Source organism: Bombus impatiens, unplaced genomic scaffold (assembly GCF_000188095.3).
Source record: "Bombus impatiens unplaced genomic scaffold, BIMP_2.2 scf_0434, whole genome shotgun sequence".
Lineage (NCBI taxonomy): Eukaryota > Metazoa > Arthropoda > Insecta > Hymenoptera > Apidae > Bombus > Bombus impatiens.
This window is the reverse complement of record NT_176853.1, coordinates 270,572-290,543: the sequence shown is the minus strand read 5'-3', so window position 1 is coordinate 290,543 and position 19,972 is coordinate 270,572. Positions and strand designations below refer to the sequence as shown.

The 19,972-nt window shown below is 43.2% G+C and overlaps 1 protein-coding gene across 8 annotated transcripts in view; it reads left to right on the top strand.

Moving 5' to 3' along the window:
* LOC100746344 (nuclear factor 1 X-type) overlaps nt 1-19,972 on the top strand; it is a 69,504-nt gene that overhangs the window by 19,430 nt on the left and 30,102 nt on the right. For all 8 annotated transcript variants that reach the window (XM_033321362.1, XM_033321361.1, XM_033321364.1 and 5 more), the window contains exons 4-5: nt 16,008-16,199; nt 16,592-16,775. In XM_033321362.1, coding sequence (XP_033177253.1) covers nt 16,008-16,199; nt 16,592-16,775 — 376 coding nt within the window. The remainder of the gene's footprint in view (nt 1-16,007; nt 16,200-16,591; nt 16,776-19,972) is intronic.

The following is a 19,972-nucleotide window of genomic DNA, read 5'->3' as shown; positions in this document are numbered from 1 at the left end:
GTGTATTCCAGTTTACGTTGGGGGGCTGGGGCTCGATACACAAGCGTGCGCCGACCTCTACACCCGCGACACGGGGGTGTGAGCCTGTTTTCCGCTGCTTGTTAATGTTGGATTATGTGTTTCGGCTTTCGGGTTATTAATTATATCGACGCACCCGCGGCACCAGGGATTATCCGCTTCCTCGACCGCCTCTTCTCTTTTTCGAGCCCCTCTTTCTTTTCATGTTGATTTTGGGACGCCGGCTTGCAAGCGGTGGCGGGACAGAGAGAAGAGGGGCTTAATGAGGTCGATGCACATCGACTGCTGCCGCGAATCGATGAATAAATAAATGGCGCGATGCGGGACAGGACACGCGGAATTTTCGTGTCGTCAAGCTGATTCTCCGGCAGCTTCCTTTTACTATATTTTTTTTAGTCATTACAAATTTAAATATCGTTTCTTTCTGAAAGACGGAACGATATACACGAATATAAAATATAAATGATCTTTAAAGAAAGAAATTATTATATTCGAAAGAGATTATCAATTCGAGTGACAAGTCGATCTGTCGCGGTGAGCGGATTAAACGAATTGTATTTCTCCTCTATACTAACAATCTTCGTGTCTAATTACTTACACTTACACTTACGTCGTTTATCACTTCAAGTGCTCGATTATCTCAAACAAACGCAGTCGTTTCCTTCATTTCGCGCTCTCAGCGTGTTGAAGAAAATAAAACTACATCAACCCTCTCTTCTGTGCTTGGTTTCGACCCCCTGGTGTCGGAGCTAGCGGCGTTTAATCGCGCGTGAGACTTTTTACGGGACGTAGCCTGGCCTTTCGGCTGGAGGCTGTGAAGACAAACGATCGTCGAGAAGACGAACCCTTGGCTCGAGGCGTCCTGACGGCAGGCATATCGTTGAGACGCGAAATAATCCACTTCCGCGTTTCTCTCCCCTTTCCATCCGCTCCACGGTTCGCGTTTTATTGCCGGCAAAGCATATCGCGTACGTCTGTGAGAGAGGAGGGAACCCTTTCGCGCGAATATTCTCGAAGGAACGCCGGCCTGAGACGCCGGAAACAATGGCAATAAAATTTTCGCAACGGCCTCGCCTCCCCGACTAACGTCATCCCACGTCCAATCGCTCCACGCGTTTCCAGGGTGCGGGCGGTTTTATAGCCGCGAATCTGCCCCCGTATCGTTTCACTTCCGAGTCGGTGTAATCACGCGCATTGTGATCACAGGGGTCAATGGTGCTCTTTTGTATACCGAGGGGATGTTCTTTTGATGCTGGAGGATTTTCAAAATAAACATTGATTTGACAACATTCCTCGGCTTCTGGTTCGGTGTAATTCTAGATAGAGCTGTTGCATAGGCCAAGAGTTATTCTTTGGGTACTAAGAACTTTTTAAAGCTGTTGAGGTTGGTGTTTGGCGATGGAGAATGCTGGGAATAAATTTTGCTTTCACGAAGTATCTTGTTGAGAACAACGATTGTTGTGTAATTCATGGAGTACTTTCACCCGAGTTGTTTAATTCTCAACTAGTATTAGCTAATGTTACTATATTTTTAATCACAAGTAAAAATATTTTTTGAACGTTTGCCCTTTTTTGAAGCAAATACAGCATTTAGTAATTTTGCGAACAAGCAAGAGATACTTAAAAGTCGACGCGCAAGCCAACAATCTGATTTGGCGAACTGACTGTCGGGTATACGGAATGGGCAGCAAATTAAGGCTCGGAGGGTGGTAAAGAACTGTGAAATTCATCGCGGCTCGATAAGTCGATTGGATTCGTTAGGCCTCCACTTTGGCCCAATTCCGACAGTTTTACTTTTAAATGAGGCGTAATCGATATCGCGTTTTCCGTGTGTCTCCTAATCGACACACCTTGATTTTCTTCGATTTTAGAATCCACTTTAACGGAATATTAGATTCGATACCACATAAGAGTGTCTTTTCCTTCCAAAGAATATTTGCTTCATACCGGAACTTACATCTAAGGTATAAATCTTTCAAATTTCTATTAACTTCTATTAACACTTCATCGTTACCTTATCAACAGTCATACTATCGTCCAAAAATGGTAATTTTACGAAAAATTACAAATTGATTATTTCCAGTCCTAGTTAACTTTTGTAAAAAATAGCAAAAACAGTTCGATCGAAAAATGGACACTCAGTTTTCATCGAAGTTTACAACGCTGCCTTACCATTACAACACAATTATCGTCCATTTATCTGTACGCGAAAGTTGTTCGGTCCACGTTTCAGAATTTACAGGGCGCCATTTTCGTGTTTCCTACGGTAGCTTCTTCATATTATTGCTACGGATGTCCATTAAATTAGAGTACAATCCGAGGACACCGTTGGCCATTTCCATTGTCGCGGTAACGATAAATAAAAGGGGGTGGAAAGAGGCATGAGGGAGAAAACGCGTTCTCCTCGTTCTAAATAAATCTGTCCGCGGTAGTATTCCCATTCAACGGCGTAAAGATATCCGCGAAAATAAACGAGTAGATCGAAGCAATCCCCCAAGGAGACTGACGCCGGTGTCTGAAAAACGAATGAATTATGCGACCAGAGGAATGTCGTCTCGCAGCCGTACTCAGATTATAAAAGTCGCGAGTTCGTGTTCCTCTTACGGCCTGCATATCAGTTCTTGGAATTGTCCTGGAGAAAATTATTTCTTCCGAGAGCATGATTCTTCTATTTGACGCCAGCTTTTTTTATGATTGAAAAGAGTTGACGTTTCTTCTTAAATCGAGGATGACCTTGTTTCATCTTCCGTTTGGCAAATACACAGCGAACCGAGAGTATTTATTTGTTAACTGTTAAATTGATCTGTTAACCCCTTTTGATTTTCGTCGTGCACGAAGATTGACTGCAATAATAATTTATCTTCTTCGTAATATCCAAAGTTACTTTACATTTCCTTCGTCGTTTCTTCTAACGCAGAATGAAGAATTTCTTGGAAACTTCTCAACAAACCTTCCAATATACTTTATCTCCGAAGATTTCCTTTAGGTTCCCCACAATGCAATCTAATATTGTATAAAATACCTGCGTATCATCTGCAAGTTTCACCTCGAGTAACGTATCAGAAAGTAAAGCCTCGGCAAAATCAAATCAACCTATCCTCGAGACTCGTTCTCCTAAATGGCTTTTCGCAAACCGAACCGCAAACCTCGTTTGGGGGCGGTTTCCCTGTAAAGAAGAGGTCTTGCAAACAAATTAAGCGCGGCATTTCGCGGTGGTGTCTCGAGGAATCCTCGTCGTCTCGCGTAAGTTCAAAGGCCGCGCGGAATGAAGCGCCCCAGGGGTTGAACAAATGGGGAGGATGGGTTAAACTGGGGGTGGCCCGGGATGCCCGATCCTCTACGTAGTTATCATACATATAGGGTGTCCCAGATCTTTTTTTATTTTTACTTTCTTTTATCTTTTTTGGCTCCATTTTACCGTTATATTCCGCGATTGAAGATAATGAAAAATGTTATATAGAAATTGATTTCAGATAAAGAAAAAAAATAAAATTTCTATACATTTGGGCGCGCAATTCTCATCGTCCATAAATATTTTCCTTTATTTTACCAAATGTGTCACAGTGATATAAGAGATGAACGAGGTTGTTAATCGAGTATTTATGAGCGTATTCTTATACAATATTTTCTCTAATTTTTGCTCGTACCATATCCTGTCACTATTTTACGCAAAAACCTGGAACACCCTAGTATGTATATACAGATTTATATATACATATATTGAGATAGAAAGAGTAGTAGGAGGGGTTGTAATATTTACAACACTCTATGCAGAGGCCGGAATTGCCTATAAAGAAATCGCGGAGTCGCTTTGTTCGCGTCATAACGTAGTAACGTAAGGGGCCAGCAGCTATACGGTCGGGAAGCATGCCAAATTAATAAATATATTCCAGTCTATCCCAGCCTCTCTCTTTTTCTCCTCTCATCTCCTCTTCCCTTCCTCTTCCCTTCCTCTTCTATGAAGCGCGTGTAGCCATTGCCATCGAGCGTTTGGAAGCGGCCCACCTATGGGCTTCCCATAAATTCTCGATCGACGCGCACCGACCAACTCTCCATCCCTCTATGCTAACCCCTTTTCCTAGCCACGGACACTCGAGCTTTTTCCCCGTCGCGCGTACATGTGCATACGACCACTCCGAGTCTCGATCCTTTGGTTTTGTAATTTATGACACGGCTTCTTCCAGTATCTCGATTTATGGAACTCGAACGAGCTTTTTTCATTCCGTTTTTATTTTCGAAATTTTGCCATTTTTTCGGATTCGAGTACAGAGGATATTCCGGTGTATCGCGAACGGCTGAGGCTGCTGTTTTGAATACTAAATTTTGAGAGGGTGGTTTGTATGTTTTTATGTGGTTTACGTAGATCGTGATACACACAATCGTATGACTATGCACGTGTCATTAGAATTTTTGTGCCGTCGATAGACAATCTTTGTCGATCTTTCATTTCTGTACGGTGTGATGTTGTAATTTTGTAAAACGGAATATGAGAGTTCTGAGAGGTTTTCTTGAATGAAATACCTTTTTGTTCCCCTCGGTGGCGGTAGAAAGTTTCTCGCAGCCTTAAATCTCGGCCGAGATTCTCGCGATAGAAACATCTTTCTTTTTAACTACGAGTGGACGAAGTTTAAGAGCCTGAGTGGACAATTGTCTAGAGGAGTCTCCTTCACACCTTCTTCCCTGACCAAACTACTTTCTTCGTCTTCAAAAAACCATGACGATTCGCAACAGCCTTCCACAGTATAAAGATCCAACTACTTAACTTCGTAGATGTACGAACTTCTCGAATATTTCTTTTTGGAAAAAGATCGTAAAACGTCTGTCGCATCGTGGAACGAATCGATCATTTTGCAACATTTTCAGTTCGCCGGGAATGGACGAGCTTCCTGATGGCAAAGTGGCTCATTTGCCCGCTTAATTCCCGTGACACGCGTTACAACGCGTGTGCACAATTTTGATAGGATAAGCGCGCGTAAACACGCAGCGAACAGAGTCGCGACAGCGGCTCGAAACGAGGCCCGAGGCCGAAAAACCGAATCGATACTCGCGCACACGTGCATTCAGGATGCCTGTCGGTGTTCTCTGCGAGAGAAATCGCTATAGATTACGCTTACCGGGAGGGTGGCCTGAATTTAACCCCGACAGTTAAGCCCTTTGAACCAGCTAGTCGAGATAGAGATATGCGTTTCCATATAGAAGACGTTGATTTAAATGGATATGATTCTTTTGCTTCGAGGAACATTCTAGTAATACTAATAATAATTGCGTTATTGACATTATTGGTATTATTTTATGTTTGCGAGGAAATAAATCGAATGAATTGTACAATTTATTGCCTTAAAAAATTTCGAATAATTTACAAAATACACTGATTTGAAATCAAGACACGTTCAGTACAGTAACATTTCGCAATTCCATGATGCATGACATTTCGGTAAGCGTAGAAGCTCTGGTGCAGATTCGGGACACGTTCCCATCGTGAATCAAAAGCGCGCGTGACCCAGTAGTTCTCGAATAATTCTACTAAATTCTGTCTTTTAAGCCATCACCAAATCCAAAATCTTGATTTCTAAAATTCCAACCTGAAGTTCCAAAATCAAACGTTTGCGTGAAAATCCGATGATGCAGTTCAGAAGAGAATTTCAATGTCATCGAAAAGAAGAAAGCACCGGAGCCAAGTACAAGCGCGTTCGAAAGGAGAGATCGCACGAGGTAGCACGTGGCACGGGAAGTGGCGTGCACATGGCCGACCTAAACTCGCCTCGCCGGCTGCCAAAGATTCGTAAACCCGTAATTCGTATGTAGGGGGCTAGCGTTGTTGATTTGGCGTACGGCGTACGCCAACACAGTCTGGCCACGTGGTTCGACCGAACACGCGCTTTTCTTTTCGCGATCATGCGCCAACCGGCTCCAACCTGGTCGAAAAATTCATCGAACCGCTCTGTTTTCGCGATCCCTCTTTGTTCCGATGGATCTTCGATCTCCTTTATACGCGAGGGAAACGGTGTTTTGACTCTCAACGACTCTGAGAAGGTTCTACGTCTTTTCCGGAACATGGGTTATTCTGATTTGTTTGATTATCCCAATGCAGCCAGTTGCATGATTCAATTTCCATCATTTCTTATTATACGGAACTGAGTTCATTTCGATGGAATTGTGATTTTTTCGGAATTGCATTATATCCTTTGTTTTGTGTCCCTTGTATGGAACGGGCAGATGTGAGTAATTTGCGAAGAGAGATCAATGGTCATTTTTGCCGATTTATCCGTATTTCGTGAATTGTTTGAAATTTATGCACGCGAATCGAAGGTAAATCGAACAAATTCAATGTCACCGACAAGCTTCTCAAACTCACCCCCATGTTTATAGAATTCTCTATCTATATATGTGATGTAATCCGATAAAAAAGGATTAACGTGCGCAAACGGCTTTTCGAGATAAACGTGTTTAAAATTATGCACGCCGTAGAGGTCTATTACCGAGTATCATCGTTTCATCGTGTGCATGAAGGGCTTGGTGAAAACTCGAAAATTCGCTGACAGTAGAAATAGGAGATTTGTCCTTTTTGGTAGAAGCACATCGTATATCAAGAATTCTTCACCTGAAGTTGAATAAACTGCCCTTATTCGCGCAAAAAAGCCCCATAAAATACTTCGCAGACCAGCTCTACCAATTACCACTTTAAAAGAGGTGGCAGATAAGGAAAGTGGCCCGAAAAAATCGGCAAATACACAGGAATCCTCTCGGTCTGTACGCCTCTAATAACAATAACTTTTACGAAGTAGCCAGGCCAGGCGAGCAAGCCTCTCGAGGCGTCCATTACGTCGCGATATAACGCGTCTCGGCCAGCCCTTGCTTTCTTTTTCCCTCCACCGTCTACCCTCAACCTCCGAGCCAACCACCCTCTGTTTCGCGGTCCAGCAGACTGCGACAATTTGCCGCATAACGATGCCTTCTTTCTTCTCGTAATTGAATCTAAATATTAAAGCTCCGTCGGCTTTGGCGCCGTCCTCCTTGATTTTTCGTTCCTTAACGCACCTCCGGCGGCGTTGGTGGCTGAAGGGGCGACGGAGGATGGCGTCTGCACCCCGACCACTGTCGAAAAGTTTCGAGACCAGCGTCCTCGTTGCCGCGGAGTATCGTTTAGAGCGATTCTCTGCCCAGTGAAATTACACCGTAACGCGTGTTAAAGGGCTTAGCTCGTTCAGAAACTTCCCCCTCTAAACGACTGTCTCTGCCTTGTTTCCAGGGCTTCGTTCGGATTATATTCCACCGCCAGGTACAATTGCCTTGCGTTAGAAAGCAGTTAGACAAAGTATTTGATGATTATTGTTGAGATAGATTTGGGAAATTAAATATGTCCGTTACTCTGTAATTATACGTTACATTCGATTTTTGCATCTGGTTTGTTTGTATTCATTGAGTAATGCAGTATGTATATATAGTTATATAGTTCTAGTTACAAATTTAGAAATCTATGATTACAAGATCATAATTATGCCAAAACGATTTGAGAAGTTTGCAGTCTGTCCCATCTAAAGATGGATACCTGACGTATCATTTGACTGCGAACTTTTACAATTTTTTCCCTGCAGTTACACATTTATTTAAAGCTATACGTACTAATTATATAAGAGACCGCATCTAAAACTGAAAGAAAAATGAAAGCAGATGGTACAAATTAGCTAGCAAACGCTTAAATTAGCGAAATTAAAAAAGATATCTTAGAGCAGAGACGATAGAACGCATTTAGCTAGCAAGACTCCGCTAAAAGACGAACTAATAGAACCTAATCGGAAATAAAGAAACGTTCTCGCAGCATCGATCCTCCCTCCCACTCGATTACACAACTCCAATTAACCCCATCGAGGAGACAATCCCTTTCGTTCTTCTCACTCATTCCCCTCCACTCTTTCGTGTACTTGTCTCCTCTCATCCCCTGGCCGTGTTCGCGAGAATGGGAAGACGAAAACGAGCTGACCGTCGGCCGTTAGGCTAAAAATGCAGCCTCCGCTTTATTTCCCGCGCTCCCTCCACCGTCTACCCTCAACCTCCGAGCCAACCACCCTCTGTTTCGCGGTCCAGCAGACTGCGACAATTTGCCGCATAACGATGCCTTCTTTCTTCTCGTAATTGAATCTAAATATTAAAGCTCCGTCGGCTTTGGCGCCGTCCTCCTTGATTTTTCGTTCCTTAACGCACCTCCGGCGGCGTTGGTGGCTGAAGGGGCGACGGAGGATGGCGTCTGCACCCCGACCACTGTCGAAAAGTTTCGAGACCAGCGTCCTCGTTGCCGCGGAGTATCGTTTAGAGCGATTCTCTGCCCAGTGAAATTACACCGTAACGCGTGTTAAAGGGCTTAGCTCGTTCAGAAACTTCCCCCTCTAAACGACTGTCTCTGCCTTGTTTCCAGGGCTTCGTTCGGATTATATTCCACCGCCAGGTACAATTGCCTTGCGTTAGAAAGCAGTTAGACAAAGTATTTGATGATTATTGTTGAGATAGATTTGGGAAATTAAATATGTCCGTTACTCTGTAATTATACGTTACATTCGATTTTTGCATCTGGTTTGTTTGTATTCATTGAGTAATGCAGTATGTATATATAGTTATATAGTTCTAGTTACAAATTTAGAAATCTATGATTACAAGATCATAATTATGCCAAAACGATTTGAGAAGTTTGCAGTCTGTCCCATCTAAAGATGGATACCTGACGTATCATTTGACTGCGAACTTTTACAATTTTTTCCCTGCAGTTACACATTTATTTAAAGCTATACGTACTAATTATATAAGAGACCGCATCTAAAACTGAAAGAAAAATGAAAGCAGATGGTACAAATTAGCTAGCAAACGCTTAAATTAGCGAAATTAAAAAAGATATCTTAGAGCAGAGACGATAGAACGCATTTAGCTAGCAAGACTCCGCTAAAAGACGAACTAATAGAACCTAATCGGAAATAAAGAAACGTTCTCGCAGCATCGATCCTCCCTCCCACTCGATTACACAACTCCAATTAACCCCATCGAGGAGACAATCCCTTTCGTTCTTCTCACTCATTCCCCTCCACTCTTTCGTGTACTTGTCTCCTCTCATCCCCTGGCCGTGTTCGCGAGAATGGGAAGACGAAAACGAGCTGACCGTCGGCCGTTAGGCTAAAAATGCAGCCTCCGCTTTATTTCCCGCGCTTGAAAATAGCCTGTGAGCCTCCGCGGCCGTAGTTGCTGCGGCAGCGGTGGTGGGGGCCTGTCGTGGCGGCGGCAGTGGGGGCACGGCAGGACGAGTGGTGGAGGCACGACAGCGAGGGCACCCAGGCATTTTCGAAGTGGGGGTCAGCCCCTACCACGATTCTCTGGGGGCGGCGGCGCCGAGGGAGGGCCGCGCTCACCGTCGACACACTCACACATGGGAATGCATTAACGGTGGATGATGCACATGGGGGTTTTATATAGGGTGACGCCGGTGTAACGCTGTTAGTGTTTATTATCGCAAGTGGTTCTTGACTTTTCGAAATGGATATGTGGTCGAATGGATGATTTTAGGATTGGATAGAGAGAACACCCGATCCATAATTTTGAAAACTTTTTAGGCACTTCCCAGGGTTGCTCTTCCATTCGTTTTTGGATTGTTAAGGTAAAGGAGATTTTGCGGCGGATAAAGGTTGTTACAGAGGAGCAGGGTAAAGCATTATGTATTACACAGAGGATATAAGGAGATGGTTTTAGCAAACTTCTGTCGCGAACTTCCTACTCCGGTTCCTCGGTTCGCCTTATTTCCCGGATTCAACTTTGGCTGCCTTCTCAGCTTACTTTGCGAGTAGATGCAGTGTTTGGATGAATTGCGCGGGTGGTAATTAGATGAATGGGGATTATGAAAGCGATTGTTAAAATGCGATAGAGTTCGTAATATTATCAGAAACTCCTAGATTACTGGTTTAATTTTGAGTCGGATAGAGTAGAAAACTTGTTAATTGAAAATAAAGGGGGAATCTTCTTTTTTATAGGAAAGATGTCCGTTAGAAATAGCTTTGAAGAAAAGTGTTTATCGTTGGTTCATTGAAAGTCGATTAATCTCAGGTCACCCGGTATGCAGGAACGTGCGTACGTTTGCTAAATTCATTCGCGAGAAGTACGACCGTAATACGTAATTTCGGTGTGCGCGAATTCGAGGATGCGCTTACTGCAGCGGGCACACGTACGAGCTCTCGTAATTATGTACGTGGAATTTTAAAAGAACGTACCGGCAATGAAATTAAAAAACACTGCTCTGAAAAAGAAGAGAGAGAGAGAGAGAGAGAGAGAGAGAGAGGGAGGGAGGGAGAAATAAAAAGAACGACGAAATTGCAGAATGATGTTCAGCTTCGTGAAACGTCGGTTTCACGTTTCGTCTACGTTTAGATTGCACAGAAGAGTCTTTGACGAATCACCAATTGAATTGCTCTGACGAATCATTTATTCCGAGCCACCAAACGTGTCGATTTTCATAGCAACTCGTCGATACATTTAGTATCCACCATTTCTTTCTACTTTGAGTTAATTTTTGACATTTTATTTATTTGTACTCATAAGAAGGAATTGCAAACGTTAAAGTCATTTATGTTTGTATGAAGTCTGTATTATGTTCCCTTGCCACTGAACTATAGCGCTATCTTCTTAGAAATTCGAGAAAAATTTGCTCGAGAGAACGCGAGGTTAATCAGTTTCACTTTCAAAAATCTCTCGATTGGCAATCAATTCTTTTAAACTGCGAGTCTATTAAAAGCTTCTCGGAAAGCCACCTTTTTCGTCGTAAGGTGAAAATCGTTTTCTGTTAAGACGATTCTCTTCCAAAGCTAAATAATTCGATCGCGATACTATGTGTAGTGAGATCAAAGCGAATCCCATTTTCACGAGTTGCTGTCGTGATTACGTCGGGCAAAAGGCGAGGCATAACACACGCGTGGGCTTCTTTCGCGTCCGCGGCAGGTATGCGCCGTGTCACACCGTGTCATATATTCGCGCTGCTTGAACCGTGCCACGAAAGCTCGCGGTAAATCCAAAATAAATCGCCGGCAGCTGTTGCGTCCGTATCTTGCTGTTCGTCTAGATACCAGGCGTACATTTTCCAGCAGCCCTGCGTTTTTCTTAATAAAACGTTCAAAGATTTAGTCTCGAAATTATCTTTCTAAACCGTCCCGTGAAAGTGTCCCGTCATTCTTGAAAAATTACCACGAAAAATATACTCGCTGCTTGGTAAACTGTAAAAGTTATCGCTTTAATAATTTATAATTTAACAAATATCATACTTCGCCAAAGCAAGCAAAAGCGTCGACAATTGAAAGATTTTCTTTTAAAATTCTCACAGTACGATCTTGGACCCTCGTAATCGATCGCATCTTATAAAAGCTAAATCGTCTCGAAATCATCAGTCAATCAGTGATTAATAATACTTATCGTATCGTGAAAATAACTATTTGACGACAATCGACACGGTGACAGAGGAAAAAATTGCGAGGAAGGACGAAACTGTGAAACGAAAGGAAATCGCGCGTTGGTCCGGAAAACGCGGCAACCTGTTTCCGCTTTGTTCCTCCGATCTTTCGTGAGGGCCTGGTCGCGTGGGGGCGGATGGAAGAACTCGCAACGAGACGTAAAACGGAAATAGAAACGGCTGAGAGCATCGATGCTCTTCCGCGTTCCAACAATCGCGTGGACCAACTTCTTCTACTTCTGTTCTCTCTCCACCTCCTCGTAGAAAACTCGCGTTCTTTCGTTTCCTCTTTCCTTCACTCGGACGGGCTTTGTTTCTCGTTGATATTGCGATTGAAGCTCCCTTACTTCCTCGGGATTACCTCTGGCTGACTGGCCCCCTTTTTAAGCCACTCTGCACGCCACTTCCGTTTCGATGTCGTCCTCGCATTCCCTGGATGTTTGTGCCCGAAATAGCTGCCGCTTTTGTGAATCCTCGGATCTCTTCCTTTCTTCCTTCTCCCCTCCCCTCTTCTCTTCTCTTTCTATAGATACATCTTACAAGGCTGTTATTGTTACGTTGGAGAAACTCCTGGAAAAATCTGACTTGCGCACGATTTTCTTTCTTTCGTGGAACCAGAAGCTGTGAACACCTTTTAGACACGATTTTTATCGATTCGAGCGGTAGATGAACATCGATGGATTTATAATTTGCATTTAGGGCATATTTTGTTGATTATCGAATCTGAGTCACATTTGCGACTAACTTATGAATTTCGTTAGCCATTCATTACGTGCTAATTTAAGTGCAGATAACGAATGAAATAAAAATTCTTCGGTCAACAAATTATCTGCCGTTGCATAGCTCAGTCGACGAATTTTCTAGCTTTCGGTCCACGGAAACGAAGGGTTTCCCAAAAAGAGGGGCAAATCCCGAAAGAATGGGTTTAGAACGAGTTGTCTCGAATTATCCTGCGACGCTTCCTCAATTTCAAAGAGGGAGAATTCGAAGACGGTCGTCCCGTTTGGAATAATCATGCGAAAAGCGACGAACCGTCAGAATTGGAGGCAGTCCTTTTCTTCACGGTATTTACGTTCAATTTCACTGAGTCTAATGTAACGAGGGCTCGTTGGCTCTCGAAGTGAGACGAATTCGATTGCTCCGGCCGAAGCTGGATAGGGCCGGCCGGATCGAACGAGCCGTACGTGAATGTGCTACAGAGAGAAGAGCATAAAAATGAACCGCCTCTCCGAGATTTATTTACGCGGAGAAACTTACGACTTTTATTCAATACCTGACTCGTCGAGCCCAAAGAATTCCATGGCGATCGCGATCGACGCGGTAATGCATCGGAGAGATTGCTTCTTACGTATCCCAGAAGATCATATCAACACGTTGCTTAAGTAGATTAGAGTCGTTCGCAGCAACGAATATTTGAGGTAGAACTCTTCTCGGCGTAATATTTCTTGAACTTGAACGTTGAAAAGATTTTTCTGTTTGTCTGAGAGGCTCGTTTATTTCCTGTTAAGCTCGATCGAAATACTCTTGACTCTGTTTCGAACCAATTTTCAAACAATCGTGGTAGAAACGGATTGTCGAGCACGTATCGACCGACGCTGGTCAAGAACGGCTGGAATAGCATCGCGAGAAATCGGTGGCGTGAACGAGGTAAACTGCCGCGCCTAGGTGTACATACGCATGTCACGATATACGTGGCCGGTGCGTTCGCAGCCCTCCTTCACACTCGGCATACTTGATCGGGTTTATGCAGGATGCACCGTAACCGCAGCCCAGGTCTCTCCCACAGTTGAGCCGGCCTGCGTGTCCGCGTGACATTTCTGTGCGCGAGACTCTCCGGGACGTGCCTGAAATTTTCTCGTGCGCGAAAAACGCGCTCGCGCGACTACTCGCACTACCGCCTAGACTGTATTAAGGACGCAACGAGCTGGAAAATGTTCGTCGTTCGTAAACGACCGACGTGTTTCTAACGTATATGTAGATCGGCCTCCGATCAGCGTTTGGATTAACGGTGCTCTTATCGATGGGCTTGATTTCGAATTGACAGGCTGACTGCAACGCGAATTTTATATATTTTACCTTGGGAACCGGAATAGATTCAAAATACACTACGTTATAACATTTAATTTTTCCAAAATATCGTATTTGCTTACTCTTTTCTAACGATGTTATCTAAATCATTCACAAGCGCTGATCCATTTAGACCATGAAGTTTATCTCAAGTTGTTCATTTTAAAGAGATTATTAAAACGTAGGACGGATGAATATGAGTGTACATATATATATATATAAATTATATTTTTATATTATACCAATTTTCGGATAAATTCTCATTATAGTTTCCAGATATTACAGAAAATAAATTTTAAGAAACTTGCAATCTATTCAATCCCAAAATTCATCGTTTACCTTTAGAAAACCCGTGCTTTCACACGATACCTCGAGCCAAGAAACATCCTTGGAACAAAATCGCGTAATCATTCCGTATAAAGTCTATCTCCCAGCAAAATCTCGGTTTCATTGGAAATGTCTGGAGGAAAATCTCGTAGGTCGAGGTTTTACCAAGAATCGTCGATGGCCTTTGAGGCACTTGGACGAGGCGGCGCGCGCGTTAGGACGCGCAGCAACGCGGCAGCGGTTTTCTTGTTCCTCGCAAAAGTATCGGAGCTCGCACGTGCGTGGCAGAAAGGGGCTAGGCGGGATAGATCGACGTCGTCGTCGCGTCGATGCATTCCGCGTGCTTTCGACGCATTTCTCAGGGACCTTATGCACCCGCGCGCATTTGCTATTCCACCGGGGGCCGTGGCCGTGAGGTGAATAACAGAAGCGGAGCCGAGGCAGGTCGACGAGCGTGCCCGCCTGCGAGTCGAACGCGACGCGACCAACTTTGTTCGGAGATTTCCACGGTGACTGAAAAACGAGCCTGCCCTAGGCGTAAGCGCTGCCTGGAATTTTATCCGATACACGCGAACAGAGAGAGTCTTCGCCTTCCGAGAGAACATTGCGCGGAATTTTAGTTTGTTTTCAAATGAAAACAGTCGGATGAAAAGGAATTTTGACTCCGCGATTCTCGATATTATGATATTATGATAATCAGCAGTCGTTGTCTTTGGAAATTTTCTGGGAAATCTTATAACGTGTGATCGTTGATATTTCGAAATGTTCTAATAGTTCTAAATGTTCTAAATGTTCTAAATGTTCTAATGATTTGTAAGCGTTCAATATGGCTACGTAAGGATTTGTCGTCTTTTTATGTTATCTTTTTATTTCATTTAAAAAAGATTGCCATACTTTAAGTATGATAATAAGTTCTTGAATGGAATTGAAGAGCAACTTTGTTTCTACGCGTTGACGAACACAAATTAAATGATGTAGGAGTCTGGATTGGGTTTGGGGGATGCCCTTCGATGTTGGAATTTGTGTAGAAACTTCGAAGGTTCGCTTTGTCAAAAGGCATGCGATGACCAGAGTATGTGAAGTTTAGAATAAAAAATTACAGAAAAGATTGCCACTGTTTCAAGTCCTTGCTTTAGGATAATTTATAGCTACGCACTTAAGTTACCGTTACCTATTCACTACTGTTGCACCGTTTCAAATGCAAAATATGCACAGATTATACATAATTCGTAGTTAGTAATTCTTTGTCTACCGAATTGAAACTGCAGTCCAAACCAAGCTTCGTTATAAATTCGTCGAATAGAAAGAGTTTGAAAGAGTAGTCATGTTAGGAATTTGAAGAATATCGGTCCGATATTATTCTAAAAGTGCTGAATTGCGAAAGATCGTGACGCACGGCGATGAAGTCCCTTCCATCGAAAGATGCTAAATTAAAATTGCGAAGGACGAGGACAGAGAGGGTCGCGTGGAACTCGAGGAAGGTCAAGATATCAGAAGGGTGGAGGAGAAGGGGACACATGGGGACGTGCTCCCGCATATCGTTCCGACGAATAGTTTGAGGTCAGCGTTGCTTTGGTCCCGAGCCATCGGACGGAGTTTGTAAACTGGCGGAACTTTCCAGATCAACAGCTGCCTCGACTTACCGATATACACGAGGAACTCCTTTCGAATATGGTTTCTGTAACCAGTTTACGACGATGCGTGCTATACTAGAAAGTCGTTTCTTTTTACGCTTTGAACATAAAAGACAGACAGAGAGTTTACCAGGAGTCCGAATGCCAGTTGACTCTCGGACAGTTATCTTTGTTCTCCTTTATGAAAGATGGGAGCGGAAGTGGTACTGTCTGTCTGCCATGTCCTTTCTATTTTCCTTGCTAACTTACTACGGTCGGTGTAAAGTTGATAGAAAATTAGTAAACTGGAAACTGGCTACTTTAACAATATATATATGCAAATTTATGGAAATGCAAACCTAATTTTTGTATTTAGGAACTAAAGTTGTAAATTTTGAGGAATTTATGTCTCTGAAAGATAGAAAGTTAGAAATTTTATAATATGAATGTTTTAACAGAAGCAAGTTGAACGATGTATTCGAACGGAAACAAATTTTTATGAATTACAGAACGAGAAGCTGGAAGTAAAACAGAAATGGGCCTCGCGGCTTTTAGGCAAGTTACGAAAGGATATCACGCAGGAGTACAGGGAAGACTTCGTACTGAGTATCACGGGGAAAAGGCCAGCAATGTGTGTCCTGAGTAATCCTGACCAGAAGGGTAAAATGCGTCGTATCGACTGCCTGCGTCAAGCCGATAAGGTACGTCTGACTATTCCCTTCCCAATCTACTTACTTCTGCTTAAGTTCCGTATGTTATCGAAACTCTTTCCATGAGCATAAAGCAAAGAGACGCTTAATCTACAAAATTAACTAATCATTTATTCATTACACTTTGTATTCGATAATATATTTAATTTACAATTATATTTTTAAATACTTGGTAGTACCATATTTTACTCAAAATTCAATACTTCAATTTTCTAATGAAAAAGTAGTTGAAATTGTCGAATTTCAACGAGTTCGATTTCGCATGAAATCGTAAAAGGAGCATGAAAACCACCATGGACCGGAGAAAATCGAATATGGTCCCTGGTGAAGTTCCTGCATTCAGCTACAGTCGATAACCCTTGGTCGTCGTCGTTATGTCGCAGGTATGGAGGTTGGACCTAGTAATGGTGATCCTCTTCAAGGCAATTCCGTTGGAGTCGACGGACGGGGAACGGCTGGAGAAGACTGCGGAATGTGCTCAGCCGGGCCTCTGCGTCAACCCCTATCACATCAACGTCTCCGTCCGGGAACTCGATCTCTACCTCGCCAATTTTATCACCAGCCACGGTAAGGGTTCGCCACTATACTCATTCGATTAAGGCGAGACTCTCGACCCCATGAGAGTTTCAAACAGGGAAATCTATTTTCTGGAAATATATCTAGTTCGGTTCTCTCTCGTTCGAATTATCGATAGAGTCGTTTCTTTTCTTACCTTTGAGTAGCTGATTAATCGAATCGATCGGCAGTTTCAGAAACGAACGAATCGCGTCTTATCGTATGTTAGTTATTTGTAACAAATAATCGCAAACAATCTACCCAAAAAATAATCAGCTCTACTGCTATTAGCAGTTGCTATTATATTGGTACAAAGAGCTATTAGCTCGTATTTGTTCGATGAGGGGTGCGTTCTTTAGAATACATAGATTATTTCATCGGAAAGCGATGTAATGTTGCACCCAAGAAACACATTAGGTGCTTGAGACGTATGGAACAGTGTAACTTAAAACCCGTTTCTGCCCCCAAACTAAATGTGTTTTAGATCCTTGATCGAACACCAAACACCAAACCCTCTCCCAAACCATCAATAGTTATTGCCATTCTTGATTCCACCACGAAGTATTGGCTCGACGTGTCGGTTCTCGTTGATCTCATAGAGCAGAACCTAGAGGAAGAGAGGGGCAGGGGAGGGAGAGACAGAGAAGCGGGTGGTGGTCTGAATCGAGCGTGGCGCGTTCATTCACTCGCACATCCGTCCATTCAAAGTGTCCACTCGACTCTCGGCTTCGATTCAAAGTTTCTTGGAACGCTCTGCCAATTTCAACGGCCCCCATACAAGCAGCGACGGGGCTCTGGTTGTTTTCATGGCGCGGGCCTGGGTATCGCGCGCGAGCCCATTCTTCGCTGGCTTGTTTTCCAACCGGTGTCAAGGGGGACAAAGACTCGTAGGAAGAGTACCGGTGATCTATAACGATCTGATTGGCAGACTTTCGCGACCACTCCAAGGATCGTTCTTCAAGAATAGTCGATCTTGTCCAACGTCCAAGGCATCCGGTCGTTTCGCGTTCCATGATCCGATGAATTTAACCCGATACCCTCTGGCCACCTCGACGCCTTACATCATGGATTCTAGAACGGATTCTACGATGAATAGTATAGAAGTGATTGGTTGTAGAGATAGGAGAAACAGCCCATCGATGGTAGATGCTTGAAAGATTTTCAAGGTTTCCAAACGGGGATCTAGAGCGTTAGGGTGAGAGGATATTAGGGATGTTTGAGGTTACGCACGTAGTTTAGAAGGTGTGAATCGTTCTCGAATCCTTGGAATGATTGAATACTTCAAGGTGAATATTTAATATATAAAATTCATATCACTTGCAAAATTCATAATTTCCTACTTCCGAAGAGTATCTCGTATCTCTAAATCTTGCAATTGGAAAACCTTTCAATCCCGTGAACTTCCCCCAGGAGAAGCCAATCCTCTTCAACCCCTCTCTTTGAATCGCAAGATTTTCAAAATTTCTGGAAACCTAAATTTCCCTAGTTTCGTTATCGAACCAAGCGACAACCCAAGAGGATCTGATCCCGAAACAAAGTAAGCAAGACAGCAGCGGTTACACGTGGCCCGTTGATCGACGTGCTTCGATCGATGGCAGCTGGCAGGAGGGCCGAGACTGGCGCCCGTCCGCGCTTCTTCTTTCATTCGGTTTCATCGAACTCACTGACTCAGTCGGGAAACACGTAATTTCCGTACGTACGCGCGCGTCCTGGCAGAGCCCAGTTCTCGCCCCGTGACTCGCACACGCTCCGTGTGTTGGCTCCTCGCATCTCTTTCTCTCTTCTTCTTTTTCGCCAGGCTATGAACCCGTGTGGCTCACACACGCCTTGGCAGCCGGCTTTCTAATGTTTACAGCCGCGGTTGACGCAAAAATTGGCCAGGCCTACCGCACACCACCTACGAGAAAGAGAAAAAAACGCTCAGCTGCCAAGACATGGGGTAGGTTAGGCGCTTTCCAGACCGTTCGTCGCCATCTCTGATCGTTTCCTTCTCGTTTCATACTCTGCTGATCGTTTAACCCAGATATACCAGAATCTTTCACCTACTACTTTTTGAATTGTACGTATTAATTAAGTTTTCCCGTTGCTGTTACCCAGTTTTTGGAAGATTCCAGAGTGACCTATTCATCAGCTTCCCCAGGCTGGTTGATCATTTAATTTCTCTGCTAATTGATATCAATATCTGATTGAATTGAAGAGAATGATATCAGAAAATGTACATTTTCAATGTACACAGAAAATGTTCGATAGAAGGAACATTTTCATTTACATATAGAGAGAAGATGCTACTGTTTGAAAAAACTATAATATAGGACTGTCGATTCTGGGTCACTAGTTTTATAAATGTCGCTAATTTCTATTTATATCGTGGAACTGTAGTACTCTACGATATATTCACTAAAATTTATCTAAATCATTTACAAATATAAAATTTTTTCTAAATGTCCATGAAACTGCGATAAATACCATGTATTTATATGTCAAAGGAAATTATCATAAAAATCTTAGAATAAGAATATTAAATGCGTGCTTTAAAAAATTGAATAGAAATCTATTCGGTGTATTTTCTAGCATTCGGTCGTCGTGGTAAAAACTAGTAGTTGTCGTGGTCTAATTAGTATCCGAATCTGTTCTCTTTACTATCTTGTAGTTCCATCTCTTCCTTTCACATTTTTTTAATTGTTAGCTGGTCGTTTAATTCCTTTCGCCTAAGAAGTTTGCTAGACCCGCTTGTTCAAGGCAGATCAGGTTAATCGCTGTTATTTATTCGCATCGAAACTACAAGCACAAAACCCTTTTCGAACTTCGCGACCCAATTAATAGCGAACACTGTCTCGAGCCATGCGAAGATTCGTTCGTTTCGGTTCGCTGCATTTCAGAGTTTCCCAACTTCCTTGAATTCGCCCAAAAAGATTTCGTAGCTCGTTTTTTTATTCTCCGCGTCCTACTTTCAAAACTTCAAGGTCTCGATTAAACCCAAAAAATTCATACCCTTGTTTCTCGTAAATCTTTGTGTCTTGAATTAAAAGGCGTATGTACAGAAGTGTCGAAGAATGCCAGTCGACGGTGCACAGACGACGAACGATCAACATCATAAAAATTCCTGGCCCTCTGTAAATATACACGGCATCACAATAATATAAACTTACTGGCTGGCAAGGCGCGGCGTGGATAGCGAAGGCTCCGCTACTTCGGACCCTTTCGGATTA